The 15714-nt window shown below is 47.2% G+C and overlaps 2 protein-coding genes across 2 annotated transcripts; both read right to left on the bottom strand.

Moving 5' to 3' along the window:
- Positions 1-397: 397 nt before the first annotated feature.
- LOC139676894 (G-protein coupled receptor 35-like) lies at positions 398-4994 on the bottom strand. The gene is made up of 2 exons (XM_071566325.1): positions 4852-4994; positions 398-3233 (listed from the first exon to the last, which is right to left on the bottom strand). Exon 2 carries the CDS (start codon positions 3219-3221, stop codon positions 2259-2261), a length of 963 nt encoding a protein of 320 aa, XP_071422426.1. The 5' UTR covers positions 3222-3233; positions 4852-4994; the 3' UTR covers positions 398-2258.
- A 1846-nt stretch (positions 4995-6840) lies between these two features.
- On the bottom strand, positions 6841-7773 carry LOC139677194 (G-protein coupled receptor 35-like). Its single transcript, XM_071566946.1, has one exon. It carries the CDS (start codon positions 7771-7773, stop codon positions 6841-6843), a length of 933 nt encoding a protein of 310 aa, XP_071423047.1.
- Between the last annotated feature and the right edge of the window lie 7941 nt (positions 7774-15714).

Here is a 15714-nt window from a genome sequence, read left to right as displayed (position 1 = left end):
ATTTGTCAGGCTCTTGTGCTAGGAAATGGAAAAGGTTTGGGGATCACCATGTTGCTGACCTCATGGATTGCTGTTCCAGTGCTCTGTGGTGGCTGGCAGTTTGGTGTGGCCCAGGCACTGGTAACTGATCTGTTCCATTTACTGGAGCACTCAGGGAGTTGAGATTTTGTTCAGACTGAAGGAGGATGTCAGAAACCCGCATAAGCTTTACAAATAAACCAAAAAATAAATTTTGTCTAAGGTAGAACATACATCTTCAGAGAATCAGAAAGCTCCTTTCTCATCTTTGGGTTGCACTGTTAAATGCCCTGTTGTGAGGCAGATCTTATACTGTGATATTCAAGTCTTCTCTCACAATCGCCAGTATAGGTTTAGCATCAACAATAGAGGACTCTAATAATAATAAAGTGAGTATTTATTTGTAGATGTAATACTATGAGATAGATATATTACTATAGATATATTACAATGAGATTTTCATTTGCAAAAGTATGTTTTGGTTTTTGTTTTCATAGCATTCAGTGCAAACAACAAAAGACATTACTTAATGATGACAGGGATTGTGAAGTCAACTGATTTTCCCTTTACAATAACAAAAAGGAACACTTAAATTCTTTAAATTTAGAACATAAACAGTGGGAGACCTCGATTCATTTCCTACAAGGCAAAAACATTAACTTCATATGGCTCTAGATGCAGTAGGTTTGGCTATGTATACGAATGGCAGCTCCACGTCCTTTAGTGCAGCTGTTGTACTGGTTTTGACACTGAATAAGTGAGTGGCTGTGTAGTGCTTACCTGCAGGCTGGGGTGAAGCCACAGAAGCTGTTTAGTTTAACCAAATGTCTTGTCTGTGATCCTTCCTTGATTTAAAAACTGTAGGCTTGGTAAGAATAAAGTGCTCTGAAATTCTTTGGTTACGAAAGAGGAGCAAAGCATCTCAACAACAAGTTAGTATTTGCTGTTATTATGAGACCAATACATGGGGCCACACATATAAAAGCATTCCTGTTCTATATTTCAGAGTGGACAATGTATTTGGAGCACATTGGAAATTGGAGAAGGTGCCCCATGTTAGCCTGGAGAAAACAAGAGCATGACTGGGTTTGCAAAAAAAAAAAAAAAAAAAAGCAGCTGTTTGCTTTCCAGATTAACAGTAGGATAACAGGTGGATAAGAATCAAGCTTCATTTTTTTCACAATAATAGAAAATGTCATCATAATTTTTTGGATCGGGCATTCCTTACAACCAATGAGATGCAAAGCCCCAGAAGGGAATCCTGGAGCCAAAAATGTATTTGAAGCTGTGCTGTTTCTGAAGTAGAAGGCTTTTTCTTAGCTGAATGACACTTGTCTGGATAGTAAGTGCTGCCTGTCAAGGAGCCTCTTGCTCTCTGAAAATAGTTAATTGTAGCGTATTTGTTGACAGCTACAAGACTGAAACAACACTTGCACTTCTCCTTAACCAACAGATGGTTTTTAAGACCAATTGCTATTTGTCTCATATCTTTCCCTGTCTTTGAAAAGTGACTTCAAAAAGCAGAATGAGGTCCAAACAGTGTGCAATGATTAAATTGGTCCCATACACACATGGCCCTTTTTCTCTGCTTGCAGTGAAACACCAGTAATGCTAGAGCATTAAATAATGCACCAAAGAAGAGAATTGGGACATAAATCATTAACTTAATGACCTGAGTAGTTTCATCCATTTTTATTCCACAGTTGCTCACTGCATCTTCCATCATGGTGGGCCACCTGCCAAAGTATTGACACAAAGCAGGTAGATCTAACCTTTGGATGGAAGATGCTTTCTGTGATGGGAATAGTCATTTGCTACGTTATTTGACCAATGTCTAGACAGAGGTTTCAAACTATGATCTGCAGATACAAGAAGGTGACAGGCTTGTAGGGGAACTATTTGATAGTTGTCACTGAGAAAGTTAGTTGTCTCTAGGTTTAAATGAGTAGAATATGGGTTTGCAGTCCTTGGAGGGAAATTTTTTAGAGGTTTACAAGTCAGAAGACACTGAAAGACTGTGAAGCCAATGAAGATACAGCCATCACCAGGAGGTGCCTGAAGCTGCAATATGATGATACAAGACCATAGTCAGAGCTGGAGTCAAGTCACCGAGGACAGGACAAAATTCAAGTTAATATCAGACTCTTTGGAGAGGGTTGCTCCTTTTTGCAGCTATGCCTATACCTATCGCTCTGTCTCAAAACTTCAGCAGCACTATGGCACTTAACAACTACACTTTGTCATGCACTACACCTTGTTCGTGTCATGACGTGGTCTGTGGGTGGCTGTGACTCTTGGCTTTGGCCCGTCTTGGACCTCACAGATATACAGCGGGGAAATACAGAAGAAAATTCTTGAAATTCCTTGGCTGCAAAATAGTAGCAAAATGCATCCAAACAGCAGTTACAATTTGCTAAGCATGCAGAGATCCTAATAAAGGTGGTAACACCTGGAGCCAGAGAAGAAGCTTGAGCAACTTCCACTGCAAACCTCAGGAGCAGTGCGATGTGCAAAGGTGAGAAACATACAGCAAACACACACAAATTCACAGAAATAATGTACATGGCTTTCTGGATTAATTTTGTCTCATGAGGGTTTGTGGTCATCTTCTTTTTGAGACATCTGATGACTTGTACTGAGCAAAAAATCACAATTCCTAAGGGAATGAAATACCCCAAAATAATATAGAATAATGAAAGATAACTAGGGTCAAGAGATTGTTTCCGAAAGCAGTATCTTTCCCACCTATTGCGAAGTCTTGGAAGCACATTGGAATAAATTATCAACGTTATCCAAAGAAAGACACAGATAGAAGCTGATTTCAGCGGTGAGCGAAGAATCTTTGCTTTCAGAGGGAACTTGATTGCAATGTATCGATCGATCGCAATCAGGGTGATGATAAGGATGCTCATAGGCATGTTTGTAAAATAGATGTTATCTATGGCAAAGCACAGCTGGTCTATGGGATGGTTATACTTGGAAAAATATATAATGAAAGGCAGAGTAACGAGCAGCGAAGTGTCCGCGATGATGAGGTTGATCATGTACACCTTGGTCTCGGTCCACTTCTTGAGTTTGCAGCAGAAGACCCAGAAGGCAATTGTGTTCAGTGGGATCCCCAAAACGAGCACTGGGATGTAGACAATCAGCTGAAGCAGTGCAACGTCATCCCGCACCACATAATTTTCAGTGCTGTTGTTCATGCTGGGCTGCCCCTGCAAGGAAAGAGTGCAGGCATGACACTGAGCCCGGTGTCAAGTCCTCTGGGCTGGTCCTGCTGCAGTGCCCTCCTTCTCATGGCTCTACAGCTCTCATACCCCTGCACACCGTCAGTCCCTTAACCATCAAAGTTACACTGTCACTTGCTGCTAGATAACAAAAACACAGAAACAACCCTCTCTTGCAGTTACTAGTGAGTTAAGCCTGCCTCCCCTTTCCTCTAGTCCTGGTTAAGAGCAAAGCAGAATGATAATTTTTGTTGCCTTGCCTTTGCTGTTTCTGTGATTATCAGAGAGCCACTGCCTTTAGGGCAGCCCACAGCAGAGCTGGGCAACATTATCCATTTGCCATCCAAGGCCCTTGCTTTGCTGCTGAAGGCACCCCATGGGTTTGCTCAGGGTCTTGCTGGGCCTGAGAACCTCCTCAGGACTTGAATCCTTCCAGGAGTGGGTAGCTCAGGTGGCTTTATTCCCAGGGGCGGTGGGAACACTGCTGCAGGCTGATGGGTGGTTGCCTGCTGTGGACTGGCTGCCCCAGGCATGAATCCCCTCTCCTCACTGCAGCGTGCTGGGGAGAAACATTTCAGCATGAGCACCACCGCCTCTAGCACATAACAGGTCTTCAGAGAAAGAAGGACAAGTGACAACAGGTATCTGATCTCAGCCTTCAAAGGTAGGAAGCCAAAATTCTGCTAGAGCAGAAAACACGGATCTGCAAACTTACACTATCTTCTGATAATCCTTTAAATATTCCAGGTCATCTACTACCAGCAAGGAGGATGAATTAGACTTTGCAGCTCATAAAGGAAGTGTTTACAATGAGGCAAGTATGGAAAATGCCCAGATCCCTACAATCTTGTAAAAATACATTGCCTCATAACTCAGCATCTTCTAAACTTTAACACAAAAACTGGAGTGAAACTGTCTGATTGCATGAAAAAAGTAAAGTGCTTTTAGTGTCCAAGATTAGGAGACATATCTGGCAACCACAGAATAAAACACAGCACCTGCACTAGCACCAGAACTGACTTAGTATTACTGAACCACCAGGATACAGTCATTTTTAGGGCAGAATTTATGGAGCAACTAACATACAGCTGTTGTCCTAGCACTCTTGGGCTTTCAGTCACACAGGTTCTTGGCTGCACTGTCCTTACAGTGGTTACCCTGCAGCTGCTCCCTGCCAGCCTATTTAGGGTCACCTTGCAGTGGAAAAGCCAATCACTGCATGCATACCAGTGCCCCGAGGAGCAGCTGAGCCCACGGGGCTGGGCACCATATGAACACAGAGCCCATGGTGTTTCCCAGGATGGTGTGCCACAGTGTGCCTGGAGCCAGGTGTGCCCACACTCATGGAAAAGGCACGGTAAGAAGCACTGGTGTGAAATTGAAGCAAGGGATGAAGACCCCCAATAGTGGCACATGTAGCTGCAAAACTGAGTCAAAACAACCTCCTGTGAAAGCAGGAGGAAACCAAGGGGCCCGTGTTCAGCAGAGGACTGACCTCTATATTCACAAGCAGGAGCCCTGGCTAGAGTTAAGAAAAAGCACACCCTGAAAAACTGAGCAGAACACACTGCCTCTCATTAATGTGGGGAGAGTTGAAAACCATTACCTGCTTCTTGTGAGGCTGTCAGGTGGGTTTAGTCCTCAGAAAGCTTGCAGGGTAGATGCAGGGAAGGCCTTCTGCGGATGCCACAGGTGTCAGTGCAGGGCACAGCTGTCCTGGAACCCGCTGTCACAGCTCAGCAGCGCTGACACTCAGGAATGAACTCGACTGCATCAAAACTGCTTTATTTATCACTTTCTTTTCAGGCTGATGGAGTCTCTGGTGCCCTCTGTTGTTCCACTCAATGCCTCACCACCAGTTTTTCCACCCAAAGTGCACTCCCCCTCCTCGCCTCACACAAACTGGCAATTAAAATTTAATATTTTCAATCATGGGAAAACAATTTCTGAAATAAAACCCATAATGGTTGGATATTGCCCTTCTGGCAGCAGAAGTTTCCCCAGGGAGCCCAGCAGGCTGTGCAGCCCCTGCTGCGGTTACAGTGTGCCTTGGGCAGGCAGCACTGTGGGGACAATGACCTTCCCAAGGGGGCACAGCAGTGCTTGTGCACCCCGTGACAGTGAGCCCAGGGTATGGGGACCCAGCTCTTTAGGTGCTGCTCTTTGGTGTCTTTACAAGGTGACAGATGTTATGTGCTGGCTTGCCCTCCGTGCAGCAGGCAGGTGTGTAACACTGTTCGTCAGCATCACTGGAAGCCTTTAGAAACATGGTTAAGAGCATGTCCACTGGCTACAGCGGTTGCAGTCCCATACGTGTGAGCCAGCTGACAGGCCCTGCCTGGGATTGGTCCCATTAATTCATGTCTCTGGAGCTCACAAAGGTGACAACAGCAGATTGAGCACCAGCCATGGGCTCACTGAAAGCAGATGTAGGTCACAGTGGAAAATGCATAAGTGGGCAGGAAAGACTTCTCCACACTGTCTCCTAGAATGCTGTGAGCATTGCTGGTGCAGAGCCCAGGGCTATTTTGGACATTTTTCAGTATTCACAAAGGAAAAAGGCCCAGTTCTAGGGAATGTTTGAATAACATGTAGGGAGTTAATCCACTCCCTATCTCCCCTGACTTTTCCAGGCTGCTGACTCATGGAAAAATGTATTTCCTTAGTGGAAATGGCAGGGGTGTCATTGTGGGCAGGCTATGGAAACCCGTACTCACCTGTCTCCAGCAGGGTGGGTTCAGCTGAGATACTCTGATGCTGAGCTGCGGCTGGGAGGGTGAACCTGGGAGCCATCCTGGTGCCCCAACATAACACTAGGGAATAGTAGTGCATGGGTGGCAAATGTCTAGGCAGCATTAAAACAGCTCCCCATGGATGGGAGCAATGGCCCCTTGGGGGTGGCTGCTCTAAAGAGGTCTCTTTATGCCAGGGCTCAGCAGTGCAGCTGGAGGAGAGTCAGCAGGAGGACTGAGCTCTGAAATCTGGACTTTGTGCCTTTGTGGCACTGGACAAGTCTAGCTTTCACTCTAGAAGTCTTTCTTCACACCTGTCTGACCTGCTGAGTTGACACAGAAGGAGAATCAGGAGAGTCTGGGTTGCTTTGTAGGGTCATGTACTTAGAAATATGCTAATGCCACCTGAACCCACCCCCGCTCCCCCACCTGCCAAAGGAGAATGATACAAAATAAACTGAATTATTTTAATAATTCAAACAACCTGAAATACACAATGACATAAAACATGATATATTCCTTCGTACATGTTGGCAGTAAGGATCAATTGACTTTAGCTGCAAAATGAACTATAACAGGGAGTCATACAAAGGTCACTTGTCTTCCTGTAAGAGTAACAAGTAGGTGCTAGAAGAAGGAAGTGAGACACGTTAATAATTACATACACCTATCTCTGTGACCTATTTGTTTAATAAAAATATGGAGTATAAATTGCAGTTGACTTAGTAACACTAAACCTAGTAAAGAACTCACTAGAGAGAAAGAGCAGTAGTTATCCCAAGAGTGCTGAAGCTGTGTTTTCTCTTTATGTTACAGATGTTGGGGAGGGGAGGGGGTTCATGGGTTTTGTCCCCCCTTTTATTTTAGCAAGTGTGTACCTGCAAGGGTTGGATTTGATCTGTTTTTTCAGTGCTGGGTTTGGGCGGTAGAAAGGCTTCATGGAACTCCTTGGTCACAAAGTAATAGCAGATGCTATCAAGGCAGCAGTTGGACGTGGCAATACACCTCATCATAGAGGAGAAGTTCTTCATAACATAGAGCAGGAAACAGGTAGCTCCAGTGCTCTCCATTATGAACCTGGCAAGCAGCCCAAGATAGGGTGGCAGAAAACATATTACAAATACGATCAGATTTGCATAAATAATGTGTACGGCTTTCTGGATTAATTTCTCTTCCGGCGAATTTGTGCTCAGATGTTTCTTAAGGTTCTTGATTACTTCTGTGGAGCAAAAAGTCAAGATTACAAATGGGAGAGTGAAAACGAAGAAAATGGCGAGCAGGGTCAGAGCAGTAGGCGTGGGGGCATAGGTCTGGAAGCAGAGAGCAGCATGTCTCTTCCAGAGCTGTAAGGTGGCACCAATTATCACAAAGACCCACAGAAGCCCACAGAGAAGGGCAGCCTTTGCTGGAGACCTGAGGGTCCTGGCTTTCAAGGGGTGCTTTATGGCAATATATCTATCAATGGAGATAAATGAAATGATGTAGATGCTCACTACCATGTTGATAAAATACATTGCCTCTATAAACTGGCAGAGTTCACCACGAGTCGACTTGTTCCAGAGCAAATAAGCCATAGCAGGCAAGGTGCAGATTACAAAGAAATCTGCAAAGACTAAATTGATGACATACACCCTGGTTTCTGTCCACTCCTTCATCTTGCAGAAGAACACCCAAAGGGCAAGGGCATTAAATAATGCCCCCCAAAAGAAAATGATGCTATACAGAGCAAACTCAATGAGGCGAACATGGTGATACAGTTCTAGATCTGAGGCGTTGCAGTTGTTGGACACATTCATTGTCCTGAGTTCTAGATGTTGTATGATGTTCTGACACCTGAAATGGGAGAAGACATGGTAAGACCTCTTAATAAAATAAGCCCTTTTAAGGAAATACTTCCTTTGTTATGAATGTGAATTTGAGTTTACAGAACTGTCCTTCTCAGTCATTCTGTCTCATTCTTTGGCATCCTTTGTCAAGCTTTGTTTATGTTCACTCAGCTTATGAGTAAGTATCTCAAGATAAACTTCCAACAGGACTTGTCAGATGCCCTTTATTAAATAGGGAGGTCTAAAAGTATGGAGGGGAGGAGGAAAAATAGCACTTAGAAGAGCCCCTATAAGTAGTAGGGACATTCTGTGACAATGTGAACAATAACTCCTTAAGCCAGGCTGTGCTGATGAGGTAAAATTACCCTTAGCCTGATGTTGAGCTAGGCAGGGATTGCAGTGATCAAAGCTAAAGCCAAGCACAATCCATGAGCAAAAGCTCTTCTATGAGTTCTCCTGGCTTGGGAGACAGATCAGGGGGTGAAGGGCCGTGAATGCATAGCAGATGTCACTTTGGAGACATCCTCATGGTCTATTCCAGCTGGGCAGGTATCTGAGCCTTTGAACTGCCTTCTGAACCTGCAGCACCTTCTCCAAGCTGAGAAAAACAGAGCTGAATCTGGGTTCCTGTGTTCCCAAGGAATGCTTGAAACTGAAAGGGAGAAAATGAGGTATGCTGCTCTCCACCTTGTCAGGAGGGGAGTTGGGGGTGGAAGGATTAACCTGGTTTTCAGAAGAGAGCACGAGTCTGCAGATGCAAAGCAGAAAGCCCCATCTGAAAGAGGGAACACCAGTGCAGAACAATGAACTTGACATTAAGGGCTGCATCAGATGGATCCTGCTCATGGAAAGCATCCTGTCAACCTCAGAAATCCATGAGATGTGAGTAGTAGCTACTGAGCCTCACTCACACTGGCTGCAAGATGCTTTTCAAGAGAATTGGTGTGACTTCATGGGCTGATAAAAATCAACTTTTGTCAGACCCCATCCTGTACCAAGCTGCTCTGTGTGATGTTCACGTGGAACCGCTCTCTGAACTGGTGATTCCGAGTACATATCACCTGATTTCTGCTTGCACCTAAATGCACTCTGGAAAAAAAATAACCTCTTAATTTAAAATAAGACTTTTACCACTCTACCAGGAGACTGAAGGGTGAGAGATCTCGTGAAGTCCCACAGCTTTCAGAGATGTAGGAAGGGATACCATGTCTGCCTGGTTAAGCAGTTATTTGCCTCTACAAACAATGCAGATCCCGTGGCCAGTTGGTGAGGGCACTGCCTGCAAATTAGCATTCAGTTCTGAAGCAGCTGAAAAACACACCAATAACTCAGTTGCTGGGGGGATATGTAGGTGTCTTAGGCACTAACAGACATTAATGTGACTCCTGGGTGGAGTTCTCTGCCAATTCTTGTGTGCTCAGGTCTGGGTTTCCCAATGGAGGCTTGCTGCTCACTACCTGCCCCCTGGAAGGAAGGTGACTGCTGTCACCTGAGGAAAACCTCTCTGAACTACAGTAAGTAGCAGCAGGGAACTGCCACGTCGTTATGCTTACTAACTGCATGAGGCAGAACTCCATTGGCATGGCTGATGCCCAGGTTTCTCTCCATTGCCCTGACCTGCAATGCCAGCAGCAGCTTCTGTGCACAGGCAAACCAGAGCTTTTAGGCTATGCAACGGTGAAAGGGCTCTGACCAACGTTGCCTCTGAAGCAGGAGGTGTGGCCCAAACGCAGTTCCCAGCATCAGAGCTCACAAGTACTCTGGGGCATGAGGCAGCCCAGAGGCTGGGAACAGGATGGAGGAGACAAGCAGAGGTTTTAAAGCAAGCCACATAGCACTGATAGAGTAGTGAGAAAAAGTACCTTTAAATAGATGCAGCTTGACAAGCTAGGATATCCTGTGACTGTTGGAAATGCTTAAGGTGAGGTAGATTAAAAGCCTGAAGCGCCAGAGGGGCTAGGCAGCAACCTATAACCCTGAGAAAAGGATGAAGGCAGCTGTAAAACAGCATCTTGCTGCTGCTAGAGGACCAGAAGTAGCCTGGGGCTTAACAGGCAAGGTCACCAGTATTGTGCAGTGTGTCCTCCTATCCCCCACCACAGAGCTGGTCAGCTGTAGGGGTGACTGTAAGTGCATCCCTTAAGGAAAGCAGTTTAGAGTTCTCCCTTAAAGAGAAGAGAGCTACCTGGAGTGTGTGTGGGGTCTTGTGACCAATGAGATGCTTTGGTGAATGTGAGGTGAATGGGCTAGCCAATAATGTCATGACATGTTGGATGTGAGAGGATATAAAAGGTGTGAATGTTACTGAGAATAGAACTACTATGAACTACTACTACTATGATCTATAAGTTACGAGGAAACTGTCTGTCAAACTATCTTGAATAAACTATCTTGGAAACTCTCAAACTGGTAAGCCTTCTGATCTAGCCTTCTGATGCCTGCTGTGCCTGAACTCTTCTGACCATCATTCATGCTGCACCCTTGCTCGGGACAAGGGGACCCCAATAAATGGTGCCCGCGATAGTCAGCAACTGTCCCCCACTGTGGAAGCTGGTGACCATCTGGGGAGGAAAGCCAGGATTGGGTTCACTTCCTACAGCAGCTCAAGAGGTAGCGGGCTTCTGTAAAACCTTTAACAGAGAGGTTGCAGGAAGAGATGTAAGGCAGAGGCTGAAGGCATAGTGGATGTTCCAGTAACACTGTTGTTGCAAGCACCCAGTGCTTTTCCCAGTTGGAAAGTGGCTGCATTGGAGAGGCAGTTTTTGTTTAAAATCCTCATCCTTCCTTTTACGGGGAGCTCAAAGTGAGCAGGCACTAAGGAGCTGAAGAATGAATGTGGTGGATGAGATGATTGCATGACAGCATGGGAGCCATGCTGGGCAGTGGAAGGGACCTGGACCTGAGCAGAGGGAGAGGAAGAAGGAAAATGGGATGTGAAGTACAGGGTACAGCATGACATCTTCAGAATCCACTGCCTTCAAACCTGCCACCTCCATGGCAACAGCCCTGATTGTCACTAAGACTCCTATAAATTAAATGGACAGCTATCAGCAAAGATCTAATGAAGATGCAGCACAGATATGAGAACACACTTGGACAGGGCAGTACTTCCTGGGGATGGTAACACACCCACAGCTCTGCTGAGCAGGCCCTGGGCAGTGCCCTGGCCTGGGGGGAAACATGGCCAGAGAGTGAGCAGGGAAACTGCCTCTGTGACAGAGGAGATCCAGGTGAGGGCCCTACCACAGCACTGAAGTGAGGGGCTTTCCCCTGTTTCCAAACAGCATAAAGAAATCTGCAAACTGCCTGCTCCAACCTTGCTGCCATTGCTCACAGCTCTCTCAGATGCAGTGACCTAAGGCATAGCACCTTTTTTCCTTCTTTTTTTTTTTTAACTTATGTTCTTTCAGGCTCATCAATCACTGAATCCCTTGAAAACAGTAATGTAGTTACCTTAACCATGATCTGCTTCAATAGACCCTGGAAAGGGATGCAAGAGTTCACTTAGACAGAAAAGACTTTTGGAATTACTTGTTTCCTGTGTTAGGGTGATTTTAGCTTCCAGTTTCCAGCTGGTGTTGGGAGTAAAGCACCCAGAGAATACCTTGGAGAAAGAACAGAAACTGAAAGGCTTAGAAATCACAACCTACCTCTGCATCACAGGGACATCACTGCCCTGCAGCAACCACGCATCCAAGCCTCCTCTGCCTTCCCCCAGGCACAGCAGGACCCTGGCCAGCAGTCCATAGACAGCAAGAGAGGAGGAAAAAAGTGATTTACCTGTAGATTTAAGGCGACACAGTCAGCAGTGGGTCCCAGCCAGAGCAAGGCATGTGAGGTCTGTGCAGCCACACACCCCGCTCAGGACAAGCAGGGACAGTCAGCGGGGCTGGAGAACCAGCACAGGCCGTGTGTGCAGGGCAGGTGCCTGGCACCAACAACTCCCTTGTACTTGAAGGTTTCCATAGCACCTCCTCCTTCTACGTAAGAGAAGATGCCAATCTGTTGACCAAATCAATGGTGGCAATACTTCGTAATGAGCTCTAGCACCTTAGCCAGTATTCAGCAACTGTGGATTTGAAATGCTGTGCTGAAATCTAAGCTAAGCAAGACCAGAAAGATGCGATATCTGGCATCAGATCACCCTGTGCAGCTGGAGGTACAGGGCCTTCCAGCTGAGTGTTGAGTTGAGTCATGCTTGCACAGCTCTGGGTATAGAGGTGGGCACTCAGAGCAGCTTGGCACATAGTGTGGGCTCTCTCTAGGCTGCCGAAAGCCTCCCTAACCCTCACCAAATGAGAACTGCTGCCCCCAAACAGTCCCTTGGGATGGGTTTGGTGCCTGGGACAGGGATGGAGCAGACGATGGCCATGATGGCGCCAGTGTTAGGGCTTTGGCCTGCACTCCTGTTTGAACACAGGTACAGCCAAAACATTTGAGAGCTTCAGGCTGGTGACCAAACAGAGGCCTTGGCATCTCACACAGGTGGCAAAGAGCTTCATTTGTCAGACTCTGCACTGGCAGCAGTGGAGAGGTCAGACAGAGCTGTAAGCCCCAGAGGGCTCAGTAATGGGCTATTTAATTGGTGTTAATAATCAACATGCAGTATAGCTAGTGAGGAATCCCCTCACTGCACATTCACCCTTTAGTACCTGACCAGCTGTTACACTGGTTTGTTGCAGTGATGGTTGTACTAGTGGTGGTTGACTGCTCTTAAATTAGCACAATGGGTACTCTCCTGGCCATGTGAGTTGTAAGAGAAGAGAAGACTTCTGGCTCGAGCTCAGGCACTCAGGCACTGCTGTGGTGAGTGAAGGATGGCAGGATGCCAACATGGCTTCAGTCCCCCTGGCTTGGGAGGTAGCAGGTGGCATCAGGTAGAGGAAGCATTGCAACACAAACTATCAGGCAAGGCTGTGCAGGGGAGAGGACCAGGCAGAGGATCCTGAAGATAAGACCCATTAGGTCTGCTTCACCACAAGGCTTATTCAGCTTCAGTCTTCCTATAACCACAGAGATGTGCGTGCTGATCACAGCCCTCAGGAGGCAAAGAGGCATCCAATATCCTGGGTGTGCCTGTCACAGAGGAAAAATAATCAGTGTATAAGGCAGGAGCTACGTCAAATACCTCTGAACCACACACTGATAAGACCCTCAGATACCATCTGGCATTTGTGAGGTGCTGTGGCAGAAGCAGACAAGGGAGCATGCTGGCATGAAACATTGCAGTGACTCTTTGGGTTCTAGCATAGAAGAGGGGCCAAAGGGTCACTGCAGGTGTTTAAGGCCAGGAAAGACCTGTTGAAGAGCCACAAAGGAAAGGCTGTGGGAGCTGTTCGCCTGTGGCAGCTGCAGCTGTGTTTCCCAGATGGGCTGATTCTGTGCATTATTTTTGAGTGAGAGCCTAGGATGATGGCCTTGTTCACAGAGTTATTGAGGTTGGAAGGAACCTTTTTAGGTTTACTCCGAACCTTTGCTCAAAGCCCATTGCCTGGGACCATGTCCAGTCTGGTTTTGAATAGCTCCAAGGATATCTTCACTAATTCTCTGTGCAATCTTTTCCAGTGCTTGATCATTCTGAGAGTAAACATTTTTTCTTATGTTTAATTAGACTTCCCTGTATTGCCTCTTGCTCCCTCCCTGTCATTGCTGAGGAGAGCTCTATGTTCTTTACTCCCTGCCATTGTGTGTTTGTACACATGGATCAGATCCCTGTGAGCCTCCTCTCCTCCAGGCTGAACAGTCCCTGCTCTTTCAGCCTCCCCTCTTACGAGAGAAGCTCCAGTGCCTAAATCATCTTTGTGACCCTTCCCTGGGCCTGTTCCAGTAACTCCATGTCTCTCTTGTACTGGGTAGCCCAGCATAGACCCAGCTCTCAGATTGTCTCACCAGTGCCAGGCAGAGGGGCAGGATACACCTCCTTTGCCCTACTGGTAGTGCTCATGCTCATGCAGCCCCCATTGCTGTTGCCTGCCTTTGCTGACATAGCACACTGTTGGTCCATGATCAGCTTTGTTTCCACCTGCATCCCAGGCCCTTCTCTGACAAGGTGCTTTCCAGCTGGTCAGGCCCAGTCTGTACTGGTTATGGGCTTGTTCTTCCTCAGCTGCAGGAATCACATGGACTGACTGTCCTGCAGTTCCCTGCATGTTCCTTGCTGCCTTTGCTGAAGATGGGGGTGGTATTTGAGGAAGTCAGCAATGTTGAAGGGAAGAGCACACCACAAGCACCAGCTCACACACAAACCTGGCTGTAAAAGATGAGCAGCAGTAGAAAATCACCTTGGGTGGGGAAAACTAAAGGAGCAGGCTAAGCTTTCTTATGGAATATCCTAACTCTTTGTGTGCTGCTGTCCAAAAATCTGGCTATAGTGCTAGGGATAGGAAAAATGCAGCACAGAGTGTGCTTGCTGCAGCCCCTTGAAGTTGTGCAGTGGATGCACCCACTGAAGGGAAGCAGAAAGGCAGGGACATCCACCTTCCCAATGGGTAGACAAGGTGCTGAACTCTGAAATGCTAAGTGGACAAAAGCCAGTGGGGAAGGGAGCAAACACCTCCCAGTGGTTTTGTGAGGGTGATGCTGCAGGGTGGCTGTGTGCTTCAGTGTCCGATGGTGTGGCATGGTGCATTAAGGTGTGATGCTTTTCCTTTCAGAAGAAAATTGTTACTGTGTTTGTGTCCACAGAGTGTGAGACAGCATCAAGAAGAGTCTCATGAGTGTCAGCTCTGCAGAAGTGCAGCTGTCAGCCCTGGTAGTCAGACTGCCCCTTCCTGAGAGCCCAGTGCTGGGGACATCCCACCAGGGTGGGACCAGATACCCATCACAGAGAGAGGCTGTGGGAGAAACCCTATCCATAGCCTAAGTCATCATTGAGAGAGCTGTCAGCAGGGACCATCCAAGCTCTGTCATCCACAGGTAGGCCTCAGCAGGACAGGTAAGAGACAAGCTGGCTGAGGATGCATCTTTTCCCTTCTGAGAAACAGAGATTCAGGGGGTGCTGCAGTCCAAAACCAGAATGTGAAGGGACATGCACCTCTTGCTGGCCTTGCTTCCAACAAGGCAGGCTGTCCAGCCTCCTCCACCATACGAGGCAAAAAGCCATGAGTAGCTCCCATGTGATTTGGTGTCCCTCTTAGGTGGAGATAAGGGTCATCTGTTCTAGCACTGAGCACCAAGGACGAGCTGTGGTGGCATCCATCCCTGGCTGGACTCATATGCACTGCTTGCTGTCCAGGAGCTCTGCCCCCTCACAGAATGGGGAGGACAGGGTGTCTCCAGGGGACAGACCCTCCCAGCCCTGTGCTGGGCAGCAGCATCCATGGTTTTATGTTGCCTTTGGCAAGTAGAGGAGGAGATGAGCTTCTTATGTGCCACCAGGACCTGCAGTTCATGGTGGGGTCTAAGAAGCAGCAATGTCAGGAGATGGAACTCAGCCCTTGGAGGAGAGACAAGGGAAGGAGGAGTGTTCCATGGCAGGGAAGGGGAGGTGCAGGTGAGAAGCAGCTGATTTGGAGGTGGTGATCTAGGAAAGAGCCCCAAAGAGGAGCGTAAGCCAGGAGGGTGAGGTGGCTGGGGACTGAGATGGATACAGGCTGCGCATACAGTCAGGACTGCTGAGGTGCACCGCTGGAAAGGAACAGGAGACACAAAGACATGGCAGTAGAGGACCTCTGGAATAGTGGCAGCCAAACAACATGGGAGAATGTAGGTCTGTGGCAGTAAGGCCAGTGGCACCTTCCTACAACAGAATTTCCAGCCTAGACACGAGGGTTTGTTCCCCCAAGGACAGCAGGAGAAGGTTCCACATGCCAGATCCTTCTGAGGGCCTGGCATTTGTCATCACTCTCCTACCAGATCTTAGTGCTGGAGGATGCTAAGCTGACACAGTTTACATACATTTGTATTTTGCTA

This window comes from Pithys albifrons, chromosome 11, assembly GCF_047495875.1.
Source record: "Pithys albifrons albifrons isolate INPA30051 chromosome 11, PitAlb_v1, whole genome shotgun sequence".
Lineage (NCBI taxonomy): Eukaryota > Metazoa > Chordata > Aves > Passeriformes > Thamnophilidae > Pithys > Pithys albifrons.
This window is presented reverse-complemented; position numbering and strand designations above follow the sequence as displayed.